The sequence below is a fragment of the Urocampus carinirostris genome, chromosome 15 (genome assembly GCF_059441175.1).
Source record: "Urocampus carinirostris isolate Australia breed hairy pipefish chromosome 15, RoL_Ucar_1.0, whole genome shotgun sequence".
NCBI lineage: Eukaryota > Metazoa > Chordata > Actinopteri > Syngnathiformes > Syngnathidae > Urocampus > Urocampus carinirostris.
This window is the reverse complement of record NC_142363.1, coordinates 17818852-17837203: the sequence shown is the minus strand read 5'-3', so window position 1 is coordinate 17837203 and position 18352 is coordinate 17818852. Positions and strand designations below refer to the sequence as shown.

Sequence of the window (18352 nt, the reverse complement as noted above, 5' to 3'; positions counted from 1 at the left end):
GTTTGATAGAAAGCATCTATTATATTGATAGTTCAGTCTTTTTTTTGATTCCTGCTAGATAAACAGATCTTATTTAGATCTTTTTCACACACGCCTCATTGAGAGCGCATCCGATTTTTACAACTGGAGGTTGTGTAATCACATCTGCGAGCGTCTTTTCTGAGGTCAAGGCACTTCGGCAGCTGGCGTGCACCTGCAGCCTCGTGCTTCCTCTTTCCTTTGTTTACCTTAGCAGAGCTCTGGAGAGTGACATCACAGACCAGAGATGCGGGGAAAAAGAGAAGATTCCCAAATTCCTTGTTTAATAAAATATGTTAGGAATTGTACATAAAGTACATAAATAAGTTTGTTTTAAGCATGATTCTCCGTTTGGATTTAGAACAGATACAAATTATTTGAGTAGTGACTTGAGGCCAGAAATAAGATGGAGATTGTCTTATTATGGGCGGCAGTAGCTCAGGAGGTAGAGCGATCGTTTTAGGATTAAGGGATCCCAGTTCGAATCCCGGCTTGTCCGTGTTACATGTCGAAGTGTTCTTGGGTAAGACACTGAACCCCCAATACCCCCAATAAGCAGGTTAGCGCCTTGCATGGCTGCACAGATCACGGCCGCTATTGGGAAATGTGAAGCACAATGTAAAGCGCTTTGGGAAGTCATTGACTTGAAAAGCGCTATATAAATGCAGATCAGATCATTCATCATCATTCATCATTATACTGTGTAGGTATATTACTGGAATTTGAGCAGTTAGTAGTTTCGGGTGTATTCAAGCTATAAACTGATTTTTAGGTGTTCACCTGTTTTCTGAAGCAGGGTCGTAAATTGTTCTTACGTGGGATGTCGTTTTTAGTTGAAGACGAGTGGCAAAAGGCATGCCTCTTTCTGTCTCTTTCACTCTCTTTATTTCTGTATCTAGGTAGCTGTCCAGCTATCTTGATAGTTATCTACTAGCTAGGTAGCGATTTATTTAGCTATATAGCTAGCTAGCTGGGCACCTAGCCCCATCCATCCATCAATAGAATTGTGCAGCCGCTGCGCCCACGATCCGGTATTCGCTGGACGCGGGAAACAAGTCGCTCCCATACTCGGATTGTGCTCCAAACACAAAAGTGAATCATCCTATGTCAGGGACCTAAAAACAGGTCGATAGCCGGGACAGGAGAGCAAAAACGTGGTCGGGTTCGGAAGTTATCCGTTTCGCCAGAACGGGAGAGTAGACGTATTCGGGGGACAAAAAGAGATCGTAAGCCTGGACGGGAAAACAGACGTGGTCAGGAGCAAAACGGGTCGTAGCCGAAGGCAGACGGGAGCAAAAACGGGACAGGTGAGAGTCAGGGTCGAAAAAGGCTTGCCTAGTATTCACTGAGGTTCGCAGACGGACTGACAACTGGGAACTGACAGGACAGGGTTCAAATAGTGACAGGGAGCCAATCAGAACCCGCGGTGGGTGGCGCCAAATGAGCAGGCACAGCTGAGTTACATCAGTAATCATGACAAAGACTGCTCTCTGTACAAAGGTTGTGAAATGTATAAAAATATAAAATCAAAAAAATGTAGTTTTTTTTTTCATCTCTATTTTGAAATATTTTTCTTTTTTTTTCTTTCATTTTTTTCCCCCAGTTAAGTTTTTGCACTTTTGGAGCATTTATGATAAATAGGATGGGCGGTTTACCGTTACTTTATACGACTTGCATCAAAAGTTTGTTTCAGCATGTGAGTCATTCAAATATAGGCTCATAAAATTTGTAAATATGCCTCATTTCAATTATGTAAGCTATCCCTTCCGTTTCCCAACCTGGAACAAATTACCTTTCAGACCTTCGGCAAAAATAAGCCCTGATGTGAAATCCACCGACAACTGTTGGAATGGGAAAAAATGAGGTCACCCAAAAGGAAACCAAAGACTTGATTAGAATTTTAAATCTGATTTTCGAAAAGGTTGGGGGACAAATGAGTGAGTAGAGCTGAGGGACTAGTGAAGTTTCCTCCTTGTAGGTTGCGTGGAAACAGTGGGCAGATAAATGGCCTGGGGTGAATGCTTAAAAGGTCAACTATAAATAGGAACACGTTTGTGGAAATATCAGATAATGGCCGCTCAAGCGGGATTATGGATCAAACGGAGTAATCTGAGATGTTTGCGCGGTGACACGGATACACATCTGCATTTATGAGTTTCCATTGTGTGAAAACACCTCAAGGTGAAAATCTGCTGAGGGTGATATAGACTCCAAGCGAGGCTAATAAATTAGCCACAGCCTGCCCGACTGTTTCCACTTTGCTCGTAAAAAGTTTGCATGTGCTTGTTGAGCGCCCGGCTCGTTAAAATAATAAACTTTACATCGATATGGAGCGACAGGAAGCTTTTCAGGTACAGGCGCAATGCGGCCATTTATATCCCGCTAAATGTCGGCTTGCTATTTTATCAAAGGCGCCCGTGCCAGTGGGCCCTGTGACAAGTTTGAATTCTTGCAAGAGTGCATGCCCTTGCTCACGTTCATTGCTCACTTCTGGTTAGGATATGATTTTTTTTTTCCAGCATCTAATATTTCTTCTTGGAAATATTTGAACTACTGTCTGGGATGATGAAACTTTCAGAAAAAGTAGACAGTGAAAACTATTTTGTCTTTGCTATTTTGTGCCAGTGGTTACCAATATCATGTCCAAGAGCACCAGGTAGACCCCTAAGAACACCTGAGTAGCCTGCAGACCAGTTCTGAAATAGATCATCAGTGATCGGGTGTTTTGATTTTCTAAGAATGTAATTTCTAACACTCCTGCTATTAGCTACAACCTGGTAATAACATGATAATGACTTTGTAATTACATTGTAATAAAATGATAATCTTTTATTTTAAACAATACATATCAAATTGGTAGCTCTAAGTGGTGACCAGTGACAAAAAAGTGGCAACAACTTCAAAAATGGTAATGATCCCTGCTAGGGACAATATATTGTGATTTTATACGATATTTGATTTCTAACTGGCAAGAGAAATCATTTACATGATTTGAGTCCTTAAATACATGGTCAATTCTTCCAAAATAAATAAAACTATATACTCATATCAATCAGTGCTCTTATCAAAAACAGATGTTTTAGTTGTTGTCAGAGACGATTTTAGCACTACATCTAATGAGTACAGCTTGACAATAGCATAATAGTAACATATTAACAATGGGACCAAATCCAGCTTCCAGCCTTCGTGTGCAGAATTTGTATGTTCTCCCTGTGCTTGCGTGTGTTCCATCCAAGTGCTCCGATTTCCTCCCACATTCAAAAACATGCATGTCAGGTTAATTGGCTGGTCCAAATTGTCCCTAGGTGTGAATGAGCAAGCGAGTTCTCTGTCTCTGTGTGCCCTGCATCTGGTTGGCAACTAGTGTCCTGCCCACTGCCTGAAGATAGCTGGGATGGGCTCCGGCACCCCCCATGACCCTAGTGAGAAAAAGCGGTACAGATAATGGATGGACATTGATATATATATTTTTCTTTTAACTGGTGATGTTTTTATCACTTGGTGCTAAATGATACACACTGTCCTTTTAAAGTTCAAGATAAGCATAAGGATCAATACTTGAGTGGCAGAAGTAGTCCATAATTAAAGCTTTTGGGTGCCGAAAATCATGTTGTTGAAGATAAACGAAGTACCATAAAAAACACTCATGAGAAAGACTCTCTTAAAAAGCATAAATCATCACAATATAAAAACATTAAGGCTATTGGTGGAAAATAGCTTCTTATAATATCCAACTCAATGAGGTAGGAAGTACATTTTCCTTTGACGGATTGTGCCAAGAGCAACATTCATTCTTAGGAGTCCCTCATAAGAAAAATAATACAAAAAACAGCTACCGCTGAGTCACATGTTTCCCTTTTACCTGCAGATGACCTTCCCTACTGCCCGAAGGGGATCACCTCCAAGGTGTTCCGCTTCAATGTCTCCACCATGGAGAAGAACTCCACCAACCTGTTCCGGGCTGAGTTCCGAGCCCTGAGGATCCCCAACGCTGGCGCCAAGAAAAACGAGCAGCGAATTGAGCTCTATCAGGTGTGTGATTCTTCTGTGCCCCTCCTCACAAAAGTATCAGGCGAAAACTTTAAGAGAAAACTAATACATGGATAGCTTAGTTATTGTAAACTACAACTTTTAGGTACCGTATTTATTTGTGTATAAAGCGCAGTTGTGTATAATGTGTACCCTAAATTGTATTATTAAACATCAGTATAAAATGATAAAACAAATCAACTGACTCAGCTATATTAAACTTTTTGCTCAGTTTTGGGGTTAAGGAATTGAAGTTACCACAAAAAATGTGTGATTCTGAACCGAGCCATATTTATTATTTTGAATGATTAGCATGGTTATCAAAGGTCAGAGGTTCCAGGTGATTCGAGCTACCTGCCTTCCTGTGTGCAATTTGTATGTTCTCCATGTGCCTAAGTGGGTTTTCTTTGGGCTGTCCAGGTTCTTCCATGTCTCACAAACTTGAATGGTTGGTCCAAATTGTCCCTAGGTCGGAGTGAGATTGTGATTGGTTGTCTGTCTCCATGTGTCTTATGGATTGGCTTGGTTCAGGGTGTCCCCTGCCCACAGCTTAAAGTCTGCTTGGATGGGCTCCAGTGACCTGAGTGAGGACAAGCAGCTGGAAAATGAATGAATGAATTATTTTACTTTTTCATTTAATGCTTCCAGCCCCACACTGCAAAAAGTCAAGTAGTAAAATTTGATAAAATTATGATATCAAATGGCGGATAAATTAGTATCAAGAACTACAGTCTTCGGAAAATGCTTTTCTATGAGCGCATAATCATCTTAATATTTACTATATTTTGTCTTTTTTTCTTTCTTAATTTTCTGTACCTAAGTGCTTTCAGCGCCCCACTGCTAAAGCTTTAGCTAAAATTAGGAAAATTAAAAAAATATAACCAAAAAATGCTTTAATAAATATTGTATTAACTTTCAGAATAAAATTATCTCTGCTTATGGTGAACTCAGTTTTTTTCTTTTGTTTCAATATGTATTACATTTCTTACTTACATTTTTGTCATTATTGTCTGCAGCAGGCAGCACGACGGCGCAGTGGTTAGCGCTTGTGCGGCACAGTTCATGTCATGGGAACCTGTCGTGGGTTCAAATCCAGCTCCAGACTTCCTGTGCGGAGTTTGCATGTTCTCCCCGTGCTTGCGTGGGTTTCCTCCGGGCACTCCGGTTTCCTCCCACGTTCCAAAAACATGCATTTCAGGTGAATTGGCCGGTCCAAATTGTCCCTAGGTGCGAATGAGCGAATGAGTTGTCTGTCCCTTTGTGCCCTGCGATTGGCTGGCAACTAGTTCAGGGTGTCCCCTGCCCACTGCCTGGAAATGGCTGGGATGGGCTCCAGCCCTCCCGCGACCCTAATGAGGATAAGCGGTACGGCTAATGAGATGAGATGAGATTGTCTGCAGCTCCACAAAACAAAACGCTTAAACAAATTGTGATGAAGTAAAGCAAAAATGACAAAATAAAATGTAGTAAAAGGGGGTTAAGACTGAAACCTAAAAATAAACATAATACAACAATAAGTTTGTATAACAGAATAAGACATTTTAATCGAAAGTGAAAATAGTAGATAAGGAATTTATAATTCAAGTCAACACACAAATATTTGTTTCATTAATTTGCCGACAGTATTTTGATCCATCTCAGTAGAAGCAATGTGTTGACTTGCTGTTAACTGAAAATAATATTACATAGCAACGACCAATCATGGCTCACTTGTTTTTGTCAAGACCAGAACGGAGACAGGACTCACCCGCGTTGCGTTTCTCACAAGTTTTATTGGATAAAAGAGAAAGGGTTGCGCCCACGATCCGGTGATTGCTAGATGCAGGAAGCAGGTCGCTCGGATACTCGGATTGTGCTGCGAACGCTGAAGTGGATCTTCAGTGGTGAGCGATGGCGTGTCGGGGACGTAAAAAAACGGTTCAGTAGCCGGAAAAGGAGAGCAAAAACGTGGTCGGGTCGTAAGCGAGTCGTAAGCCAGAATAGGAGAGAAGACATGGTTGGGGACAAATAGAGGTCGAAAGCCGGGACGGGAGAGTAGACGTGGTCAGTATCAAAACGGGTTGAAGCCGGGGTACAGACAGGAGCAAAAAACGGGACAGGTGGGAGTCAGGGTCAAAAATGGCTTGCCTAGTGTTAACTGAGGTTTGCAGACGGACTGACAAAAGGGGACGGACAGGACTGGGTACTGATTGGGAGCCAATCAGAGCCCGCGGCAGTTGGCGCCAAAGGAGCGGGAACAGCTGAGTCACATCAGTAATCATGACAGTTTTCTGACAATACACTCTGATTGGTTGTCACTTGAGCCCTTAGTTCGAGAGTTTTTCTTTTTCTATTCATTGGAACTACAGGTACCCCATTGTTTTTGCAGGGGGATTGCGTTCCAAAAAGGACCTGCGATAGTGAAAATTTGTATTTATGTATTTATTAAAGCATCTTTTACTCTATCATACATTGCAATCTGTGAACAGAACCAGTTTAAAGGCTCGAGTATTTGCTTAATAAATAAAAGCACTGTGCCTCATTAACATTTTTTTTTCTTTACTAAATACTAAGTACTGTCAAATTATAATTTTCAAACTAATATTCTCGCTTTATTGCACAACTGTATTGATTAGGGAAACGATCCACTTTACTCTACATGATAATTTGTCGCCATCATATAGACGTTAGGAAAAATTGCAACTTCTCTCCAGTAGGCAACCAAACATGTTAAAAGAGCCATATAGAATTAGACCCCCCTAAATATGTCTATAGCCGTGAACAAATTAAAAGCCTTATATAAGCCTTATTAGAAAGGAGACTGTATCTATCTATATTTTGTAGGAAACGTTAAGAATGTTCTCTGTTATCCCTTTTACAGAAACCATATCTCATCTCATCTCATTAGCCGTACCGCTTATCCTCATTAGGCTTGCGGGGGGGGGGCGGGGGGGGGGGGGGGGGGCGGCTGGAGCCCATCCCAGCCATCAATGGGCAGTGGGCAGGGGACACCCTGAACTGGTTGCTAGCCAATTGCAGGGCACACGGGGACAGACAACTCACTCGCTCATTCACACCGAGGGACAATTTGGACTGGCCAATTCACCTGAAATGCATGTTTTTGGAATGCGGGAGGAAACCGGAGTGCCCGGAGGAAACCCACGCAAGCACGGTTAGAACATACAAACTCCGCACAGGAAGTCTGGAGCTGGATTTGAACCCACGCAGGAGGTTCCCATGACATGAACTGTGCCGCACATGCGCTAACCACTGACAGAAACCATATATTTTTCCATTTTTAACCATTTTTCAAAAAGTGCAGTGATCGACTAAGAAGCACCAAAGAGCCTCATGTGGCTCCGGAGCATGTTTAGTGGGTGGAGAAGTCCAACTTTTTTGGCGATAGAAAGCATCTTCCTCTGCCTTATGGTGTAAAGTGTTTTGTTGACATGATGGCTTTTGCGCATAGATTAATGTAGGTTCCTCAAGCCGTTTTATGTATGTGAGCCGTTCAGACTGCAACGTCATTCAGATGCTGGCAGACACAATCAGAAAAGGGGCGGGGCGACAGTTTAGCTAATCAGAATGCAGAACACAATGCACAATGAAAATCCGCTTAGTAGCGAAACAGGGATAAGTAAATCGCACAGCAAGGGATGACTGTATACAGAATTTTGTGCTGAGACTCACAGGGGAAGATACAGAAAAACATTGTGCTGATTTATCTTATACTAAATGTAAATTAGTTTAAAAGCAAGTGGGAAGAATCACGTTATTTCAAAATGGTTTTCCTTTATCAGGGATTATGCGGTGGGATCCAGAGCGTATCCCCTGTGATAAACAAGGGGGTTCACTGTACAGCAGTGTTTTCAGGGCATGTTTGTCAAGCACCACCGATTTTCCTCATTAAACTCCCATGAGAGGCTCAGAATAATGATCCGGTTCCTAAACTTCCTGCGTCTCCAGACTGCGACCCGTCTCGGAGGCCGCCTTTGGCCGGCTGTGAATGCAAACTGTCAGGCCGGTAGATTGTTTCCAGGGGCCCGCCGAGAGATAGAGACGGGGTCACCCGCCGGGGGAGTAAATGGAGCTTGTCGCTGGCTTGCCCACGCACTCTTCACGCCAGAGCTGCTTGGCAGAAGCCGAAACTGGCTGGACCTCTCGCTCCCCACAGGAAATCAGATTAGATTCTGACATTGTTCAGGGACCTTGTTAGGCCTAGAGGCTCATGGCTATGACCTCCAAGGTATAAGCAGTCGAGCTCTGATCTGTTCCGATTGCGAATTTTTTTTCCCACAGTTCAAACATTTAGTAGTCATCATCAGCTGACTTGAAGTATAATATTTTGTCTGAATTCAGTGGTTAATTTGACGATTTGTAGTGGAACTGAGCAAGCGTGGGGATAAGAGAGTACTCGGTTGGTTTGGACACATGGAGAGGATGGATGAGGAGCGAATGTTGAAGAGCATCTACAGAGCAGAAGTAAGTGGAAGGAGACCAAGAAGAAGGCCGCGATTGACGTGGATGGATGGTGTTATGAGTGCACTGCAGGAAAGAGGTCTAAATATAGTGGAAGCTAGAGCTCTTGTTGGTGATAGGAATGAGTGGAGAGGTGTTGTAAAAGGATAGTGGGATGTTTGGACGCGTTCTAAGGGATGAGCAGAGCAACGGTATGATGCGGCAGGGGTAAACCAGTGAAAGCTGTCGGGAACAAAAGAGTGTTGTGTCACCCTGACCCGATTGACACGGCAGCTTTCTTGTGTCCCGTTTCATCTGGAGGGACGAAAGCATGACCGACTTCTGTGCCGAGGCACTTAACTTGTTTGGGTGTTTGGGCATTTGGGTTGGCCATGGTCCCAAAAATAATTTCGTGTTTTTTGCTACTTTTTCCCTTTTTTTATTTTCTTTGTTTTTGTATGTGTTTGTCTTGCTGTCGGTCACCCCTCTTGAGGGATATGACCAGGGTAGATAGATAGAATTTGACGATTTGAAGTATACATTTCTTTAAATAGGCCCAGACTAAGGTTTTTGCAGCTGAAATGACCGATTCCGTCAACAGGTACAAGTAATAATCAATTCGAGGACAACTAAACAATTATTTGATTTACCACAAACTAATTTCCGAATTTATATTTGAGATACCTGTTTGATTAGAAAATGTCTCTGTCCCCAATAACAACGCCCCAGAAATAACTATTTTCAATATTTTATAAACCCACATGAAACTACGAGTCACAACCCGCCAAATTTTACAATTGTCACACGCTTTTACTACATAAATAAAAAAAGCTTTAAAACTTCAAATTCAGAGTTGAAAAAGCTTTGATTTTATCCTGAAAATTAAGCAGTTTTACAACATGAACTCAAGATATGCTTCAAAACTAACTTAAAAGTTAAATCAGTTTTTAAAGTAAATACTAAGTTAACTTTTCAGTAAATTAGGAAAAATAATTCTCATAAAGATTAAGATGATCTGATATTGGAACAAAGACGAATATTTATAGTATTTTTAAGACAATAAAAACTTTACTTAAAGAGATATTTTGTATTATTTGGCCCTTCCTAGTGGTAAAAAAATATTTAAAAAAACAATATTGATTTAAAAAATAAACAAAAATACATTATTTATCATATTATCGTGCAATTTTTTAAAATACTCATAGCTCTAGAAATTTCAAATTACTTACATACCATAAGCCTTACCTAGAGGGAGCTGACATTGTCGTCAGCCGTCTTGCTGCTGTGGGTCATGAACAACCAAAATATTTTCAAAAGAAATCATGAGAAAGAACTGGTGCATTTTGGTTATTTTGAGTCTCCCTAGTTTATATTCTTCCTTGTGTTTTTCTAGCACTTGTTTTCGGGTGCACTATACAATACTGCGACATCTAGTGGTCCAATAACATACGCTATCCAAAAATAGGTACATTTTTCTGCCCAGATTAAAGCGGTTTATTTTTATTCAACAAGAAAAGAAGTTAAAACTATAATAAATGAGATATATATTTTTTTTAAATTAAATCATCTGCCTTCACGGTAAAGGTTCGTTTTCGAAGTGTAAGTTTGCAATAATAATCTGTTAATACTTCAATCGATTAATCAATGAAAATATTCATTTGTTGCAGCCATAATTCCTTGGCTGTTGATATATTTTCCGGCATGTGCAAGCATTGCTACCGTACAACGCCGCCCTGCCCACGCAAAATCCGGCCAGGTTCTCATTGGCGCGAGGTTAACACGCAGGCATTAACTTGCAAAAACGGGATATCAACACAGCAAGTCACTTTTTCCATGAAGAGTAGACATTTGGCCCAAGGCATCCCGGAGAGTCTGTTCCAGACAGACAGCTCTGCTTCTGTGTGTGTATATATTGTGCGTTTATGCAGCTGGTGCACATTTTCATCCTTTCTTGCAGATTCTCCAGAAAGATGACCCGAAAGCAAAGCAGCGCTACATCGGAGGCAAAAACGTTCTGACCAAGGGGATGCCCGAGTGGGTTTCTTTCGACGTGACCGACACCGTGAGGGAGTGGCTCATGTACAGACGTGAGTGTGGGTGGGTGGGAGCTGAGGACACCCGCAATAAAATGTTTATGAGATTCTGTAATTGAGAAAAAATACGATAGTCAAATGTAGATGATTTGTTTTTCTACCCTTTAACCCAGGGATGTCAAACTCAGTTTGGCTCTAGGGCAGGATCCAGACTTTCTGTTTAGAGGCTGGCCGGATCAGTGAAAAGAATGTCAACTTCAAATTTCAAGCTTGTTTTTTCAGAATAATGCTTTAACATTAAGCCTACATGAGTAACTTACCTACATATCATCATCACGGAAGGCATGGGATATTTTATAAACACAAAACATGTATTCACAAACATTGGGAGAAACAATATTTTCCCGTTTGGCATTGAATCTGCTAACAGTTGAGTGAAAACAGTTTTACGCCGAAACCAACTCAACACTGCCCTTAAGTGGCCAGAAAGAGCACTTGGTTTGCATTTATTTATCAAATCATAACTTTTGATAGGACTAGAGGTGAGCTTCTTTTGTTTACATGCATAGACATTTTGGGTGTGGCGGATTAAATAATCTAGTTTGCTGAATCTGGCCTGTAGGCTGTACGTTTGACACATCTGCTATAACCAATTTTATAGTATAGTGCATTCATTTTTTATGTTTTTGTAAAACTGACATGTTTATTGTGCACGCCCAGTTGTAGCTTAACTTTAGAAAACGAAGGAGCTCTGATTGGACGTTTCCTGTACATCGATATTGGTGCAGTGGCTATTGTCGCCCAATTCTTGCTTTACACAGCTTTTATTTAACAGAATGTTTTTGTTTAGACTCATGGGCCAATATTTGTGTGAATATGTTTGTTCACACTTCGTAGAATTACTTGTCTGTATAGTCGTTGATAATATCATAATGAATATTGTTTTCAACACAATCAGCCAGTGTACTCCAAGATAAACACATAATAAAGACCAAATATACTTAGTACGGCACTTAGTAAAATCGTTCTGAAATTAATTAGACATTATAATACCACTACTGCAACAATAAATACATAAAATACTCTGCATGTAAACAACATATAGTTCAAGTTTGACACAGAGAGACGAAACCTTTAACCGTGAGAGTCAAAGAGCCACACCACGCACTGACCCGCATTAGACGTAACCTACTCAGATGATTGGCAGTCAGTTATGTGTCCGAAGCAGCATAAAAAAAACAAATCTGCCAAATGAATTTCAAAATATTATTTATTATTTGTTATTAACTCTGATGGATTCAAGTGTGTTTTAAGAGGGGGAAAAAAACTAAACATGAAACGAGGCAAATAGCCACATTATATAGAAAATATGATGAGGCAAAGAGCCGCATTCTTATTGGCCAAGAGCCGCATGCGGCTCTAGAGCCGTGTGTTCGCCACCCCTGATATAGTTGAAAAGGAAGCAAAATAATGGAAATAAAGCATTTTTTTCTCATTAAAATATGAGCAGACATATGCGGCAAAGCAAATATACTCAAACCTAGCATGTTTTCCTCCCCTTAGAAACCAATCTGGGCCTGGAGATCAGCGTGCACTGTCCATGTCACACCTTCAAGCCCAATGGGGATATTATCGAAAACGCCAACGAGGTGCTTGAAGTGAAGTTTAAAGGTAAGGTTACGCGCCTACTTTAAGATCAGTGTCTTTGAGGTGAAAAAATGAGGTTTCCCTTTGAGAAGTAAATTTTCATACCACAACACAAACAAATTTCAAACCATCTTCTGGAAAATCGTTTAGCTACAAACTAAATAATAACAGTCTTTAAATGGACCCTTAAGGGATTCCGCTAGGACATTTTTGGAAATACACTGTTCATGATTTGAAATAATTGTTTGACAATCATCGTTTTGACAGAGAAGTAATACTTCAAGTGTTTTGAAAAAAAAAAAAATAAGATGATTTACTGGTTCTTAAAATTTGATGGGGAGGATTTGCCACTACGTTAAGTAGATCTGCTTTAGATTTGAGTGTTTTTCCTTGCTCTGTACAAAAGTCCTCCACAGCCTGTCAAAATAAACATTATCGAGCAAACTCAGAGATAAATCAAACATATTTTTGTGGAAACAAGTATCCGGGACTGAGCATTTTCTAGGTCAAATACTGAATTCTATATTTCAACCGGGTGTTAATCCTTATTTCTGGACCATTTACTGCAGTTGTGGCAAAAATACTGAAGCTCTAAGCATTTGAGTACAACCAATGATTGTTACAATTATTTAGCTAACATTACTTTTGATATGTTAATAATGGATTAGATTATTTTGCGATCTCGTACGTCGTTGCTGCCATTTAAAAAGTCGGCCTCCATTTTTTAGCCTTTTTTTATGATTTCATTTCAAACCTTTGTAGTACTGCAATTTTTTTTTAAATGAGAGAAAATTGACACGCATTACTAGTTTTATTGGGTTTGCAAAAGCCAATACACTTTAATAATATAAATATTTGATTCAAACATTAAAATCATTCAACAAAATAAAAAATATAAACTGTAAAATACAAAATTAAGAAAAAAATACATTGAAAACTAAAATACCAATACAAATGAAAAAAATATGGTTGATAGATGAGTGAATAAAGTTTTAAAAAGGGAAAAATATACCTCTACCTAGTCTCCCCAGAATGTATTGTGGATACAAATTGTCGGGTTAAAGTTAAGCATTTAGCACCTCAAAGGGGTAAAAAAAATCAATGTATCAAAAAAAATTTTGATTTTAAAAATGTTTAATAATACATAAACATCATAAAAATGTGCATTTTTAAACATTACAGTAGGTCAGGAAATCTTTATTTACTTTACATAGGGAGGCTCATCAAGAGGGAGTAACATGATCATTAGCCATCGTGCTACTAAGTGTCCACCAAAATACCAAAAACCGTGTAAAAGGCTGTGCAAATACTAAGAAAAACGTTGCGGTTTGGTCATTTTGAGTCTCCATAGTTTGTATTCCTCATAATAATAATAACAATAATAATAAAGATGATGATAATACATTTTACTTTAAAGTGCCTTTCAGGAGACCCAAGATTGCTGTACACACAATATAAAGTCAAGTCATGTTTATTTGTATAGCCCTTAATCACATGGAATCTCAAAGGGCTGCACTGACCACAGATTACTGCAGACCACAGACTATTATGACACCATTACCTGATCTAAAACCTACATGAGGGCAAGGAAAAACTCAAAAACCTCTAGTCAAGTCAAGTCATCATTATTTGTGACACCCTTAATCACAAAGAGTCTCAAAGGGCTGCACAGACCACGGATTATTGCAAACTATAGACTATTATGACACCATCCCCTGATCTAAAACCTACATGAGGGCAAGGAAAAACTCAAAAACCTTAACAGTAAGGAAAATAAAGAAACCTCTAGAACGTACAGCACATGAAGTAATGCCCCTTCCTGGGGACCAGGCTGCATCGGATGTTGCAATAACAAATAATACGTAGATATTGAGAATGTGGAATATAGGTCATTCATCAACTAAAGAATAGAAGTGTGTTTTAAGCCTAGTTTTAAACAGTTCCACTGAGGTTGCAGATCGAATCTCAGGGCTATCAAACAACAATAAAATAAAATAAAACAAGCAAGTAATAAATACCAAATAAAAACAAAATCGAGTTTAAAAAGGGGGTGGTAGGTGCTTTGTATGTGCCTTAGTATGTTTTGTTGCACTCGTTTTCGATTGCACAACACAATACAGCGGCCCTGCACAATTTAAAACACTTGATTTCTCCTATAGTTGAAGAGAATACAGCACACTTGCTTTATACATTCGTATTTGATGAAATCGCCTACCAGATGGCTTGATTTGTCTAAACATTCAATGTTTATTGACTTTTTTGATCTGGTAGTGATAAACGAGATGATTTGTTGTTACATAAGCAAACGTGGCCATTTGTTGGTTGTTTTAGTGTGATTGGGGAACAAAACGGACCTCTATGGTGGTCTTGGTGTTGTCACATAAGTTAATAAGAACCATATGCGTATTTAAAGAGCATTAGATTAAAAACAGTAAACAGATTTTTTTTTTTTTTACACACGCTTAAAAATTTTCATTCACTGCTCCAATGTTCATTCATAAACAAGCAAATGATTGAATACTCATCATTACAGCAGTTCTGATGAAAAATAAATAAAATATAGGTCTGCCTCTTCCAAGAGAGGCGAGACCAAAGCATGGGAACGACATCGATCTGGTATCTCGCTTAGTACCGGGGGCCCCCGGGCCCCAGGTTTCAGAGAACGCTCCGGAACGGGCTTGGCCACAAAGAATGTGCTTGCCACGAGGCTCAGACGTTCGGCCCTAATTAAAGCAGGGCCAACGTATCCACCGGCAGCATCTCTCCCGAGATATGAGCTGCTTTAGCCATCAGGCCCGGAGCGGACCAGCAGACGGTGGGAAAAAGGAAAAACGTATGAAAAGTAAAGCCCGGTGTGAAGCTAAACCGCCTGTAAAAGAAGACAGTTGATTACCGTATTTTCTGTATTATAAGGCGCACTGAATTATAAGGGGCACCCTCCAAAAGCGGTCTTTTTTCTGTTATCTTTAATATATAAGGCGCACTTGACTATAAGGTGCATGGAATTATATCTACAATAAGGGCTACCGTATTTTCAGTGAATAGGTGCAATCGTTGTAAATGTTATACAGTGACAGGATGTCAGTGGTTGGCCGTCAGGGCCTGCAAGGCCTTCTCGGATGGTCTCAAATATATCTGAATCATGTCATGGTAATTATATTTTGTCCATGAATACTTGCCTTATTCCATTTTCCCTGTTTGCGCTGCTTTTATATGTGTGCTTTTATTTTTAAGCATTTAAGGAATCACATTTCAGCAATTACTAGTTGCCAGGGTCAGAAATCTACCTGGAGGCCTTCAAAATCAGTTCTGCAGGCCCTAAGGCATAACATAAGTGATGACAAAGCTGATGGTTCAACCAATATGAGTCCAAGTTGGAAACGGAAATATAACAAAGGAAATAAATAAAATATCCCTGTGTCCACTGCTTCTGTCAAACGGACTATTTCAGCACTATATTGCCAAAAATATGACAGGACAGGCTAGAATTTCAGCATCAACTTCTATAGCGATAGAAACCAACCTCTTCAGGGAACTTCAACACGCGGATAATCTCTACGACAGAGTAATTGAAATCTTCTTGAGGAAAGAAAAGCGGATGAATTTTGTGCACAAGTAAAAAGGACTTTTGGTGAGTAAAATGTGGCTATATTCCTAAATATTGCAATTTTATGAGGTTATGATTGATGCTCTTTTTCTAGATAAGCTGTAGCTGCAGTACATGTTTAATAACCATGACATAGATAAGGGTTGTATTGATTCAGACTTAGCACTACTGAGGGCTTAGGTGTGAAATGCACAGCCAGCCACTGCGGTACATATTAGTGCAACAATTGATATGTCGAAAACTGCAAAATTACAAAACATTGTTTGCAACGGGAATTGAGCTTGGATTGTGGCAGTGAGAGTATCGTAATCAAACCAAAATACCACTAGTGATACAGATAACAAATGAAAATGCATTAGGTTTTCTTTCAATATCACACAATTTTTACTAATAGTGCCAGAAACGAATGTTAAAGAATGGAGTAAATAGAAAGTTGTCCCGAGAGATATATAGTAAAGTTCATGCACTTTATTTTCACGCACATTGTCCCAAAGCATTGTATTGTATCGTCGCCGTTTTTACCTTCCGGAGAAAGGAATTAAAACTTTAATAAAACGTCCCCTGTGGTCACAGTCTTTTTTTTGTGGTTTAGCTCAGCGTCATATCGATGAAACCTTTTAGACAACTTTCCGTTTTCTCCATTCGCTAATATTTGTTTCTGGCATCGTAAAAATAGTGTGATAATGATATTCAAATCGAATGACTTTTTGTGTGTCATCTGTATGACTGGCAGTCTAGTTTCTAGGTGCCGCCCCTCTCACCGCCGCGACCCAGGTTTGAATCCCGTTGCATAGTGTTTTGTGATTTTGATCAGCGACGATATTTGATTGATCAACCATTGCACAAAAGCGGTAGTATACCGGAAAAGTTCTTGTAGTAACGCACACATACTGAATGCATTTCCAATTATATCATCCATTATTTTGAAATACAGTATATCAGGCTTATAATGCGTACCTATACATTTTGGGCCAATTTAGTTTATTTAGGTGCAGTTTAAAATTTGCTATAAGCGTTTTATAAGCGGCAAACCAATTTTTCCATTTTTCTGTAACTGCCTCTCTTCTCCACACAGGTACAGAACCAGATTTTGACGACCTTAGTCGTACCAAGAAACAAAGGGAGCAGCTCTACCCGCACCTCATCCTCATGATGCTGCCCCCTCACAGACTGGACTCGCACTCCTCTTCACGAAGGCGCAAGAGGGCACTTGACACCAATTACTGTTTCAAGTAAGCTACATTTATCCCAGAAGTTAAGCCTGTTTAGTCAGGCCCAAATGGGGTATTTGAAGGGGTAACTTTTAAAGCAAAAACAGGAAATTCCTCACAAAATCAAACCTGTGTTTAATATTATTATAAACCTGGTGATATTTTTGCCTAAAATTGGTTTTGCTCTTAATATCTGATGATGATCATATTTATTTTTGTATAATCAGGGTTACCGCAGATCCTTGAAAAGTCTTGAAAGGCATTGAATTCAAGATTCTAAAAATACGGCCTTAATTGGCTTTAAAATGTCTCACATCCAATTTTCGAAAATGCGAACACATTGATTAGATTTATATTTGTTTGAACTAAAAACATTAAGTAACATTCAACAGTGGTCTTTTTTGATTATTCACCAATTTACTTTCATGGCAACATGGCGAAACCACAATAACGGACAGGGTTGGGTAGGGTTACTTTAACTGGATTACTTTCAATTACTTTTGGATTACTCCAATACCAAATATGCTAATAAAAGACAAAAGAAACTAAATATGAACAAAATTACTAAAATTTGTGCAGGCTTGGGGAGTAACGGAATACATGGAACGGCAAAAATGATGTTGGCAAGCTGTTTTGATTTATTTTCATTTTGTTTCTGTCGCATTTTATGTTAGTTTTGCCGGAGATCAAAGAGATCAAAGCCAGGAGAGAAAGCTTACTACGTGTTGTGAGTCATCATTTTATTCATATTTAGTTTCTTTTATTAGCATATTTGGTATTGGAGTAATCCAAAAGTAATTGAAAGTAATCAAGTTAAAGTAGCCTACCCAACCCTGATAACGGAACCTATCAAAACGGTGATGTGGTTTCAGTCAGGCCTTTCAGAGAAGACGAATGTCTTAGGTCTACCCACAATACACATAGCAACTTCGGACAGAGACGTTTACTTTGGGCCATGAAGAAGTGTGAATTTAATGAGTAGTGACGTTCAGACAAATGTTTTTGCCGTGGCTAAAAGCTGTGCCAGGTAATATGTATTAGGTGCGGTGTACTGTGTGCAAGAAATATTTGTGTTTTTTTGTTTTGTTTGTTTGAATTGTTGTTTTTTTGTCACCTTGGTCTTAAATTTGATTTCAAAGGGCCTTGAAAAGTCTTAAAAAGTCTTGAATGTCACTTGCCTTAAGCTGTAGGAACCCTGACTCTGTTCTTAAGAACGCGCCGCTGACACTGTAGTTAGTCATACTACACCTACCTTTCTTAACCCTGGTGAAATGTGTGTTTATTGTAAAATCGTGAAAAACAGTTAGTAATCAGGGGAAGTTGTGATTCGTAGTCTGCTTTTAATAAGTATCGGAGTTACGCACCATGTT

General features: G+C 39.5%; 1 protein-coding gene across 1 annotated transcript in view; it reads left to right on the top strand.

The window, feature by feature from the left end:
- Positions 1-18352, top strand: part of tgfb3 (transforming growth factor, beta 3) — a 29598-nt gene that overhangs the window by 3751 nt on the left and 7495 nt on the right. Inside the window, exons 2-5 of the mRNA XM_088354361.1 lie at positions 3887-4050; positions 10442-10571; positions 12081-12188; positions 16847-17003. Of these exons, the coding sequence (XP_088210487.1) occupies positions 3887-4050; positions 10442-10571; positions 12081-12188; positions 16847-17003 (559 nt within the window). The remainder of the gene's footprint in view (positions 1-3886; positions 4051-10441; positions 10572-12080; positions 12189-16846; positions 17004-18352) is intronic.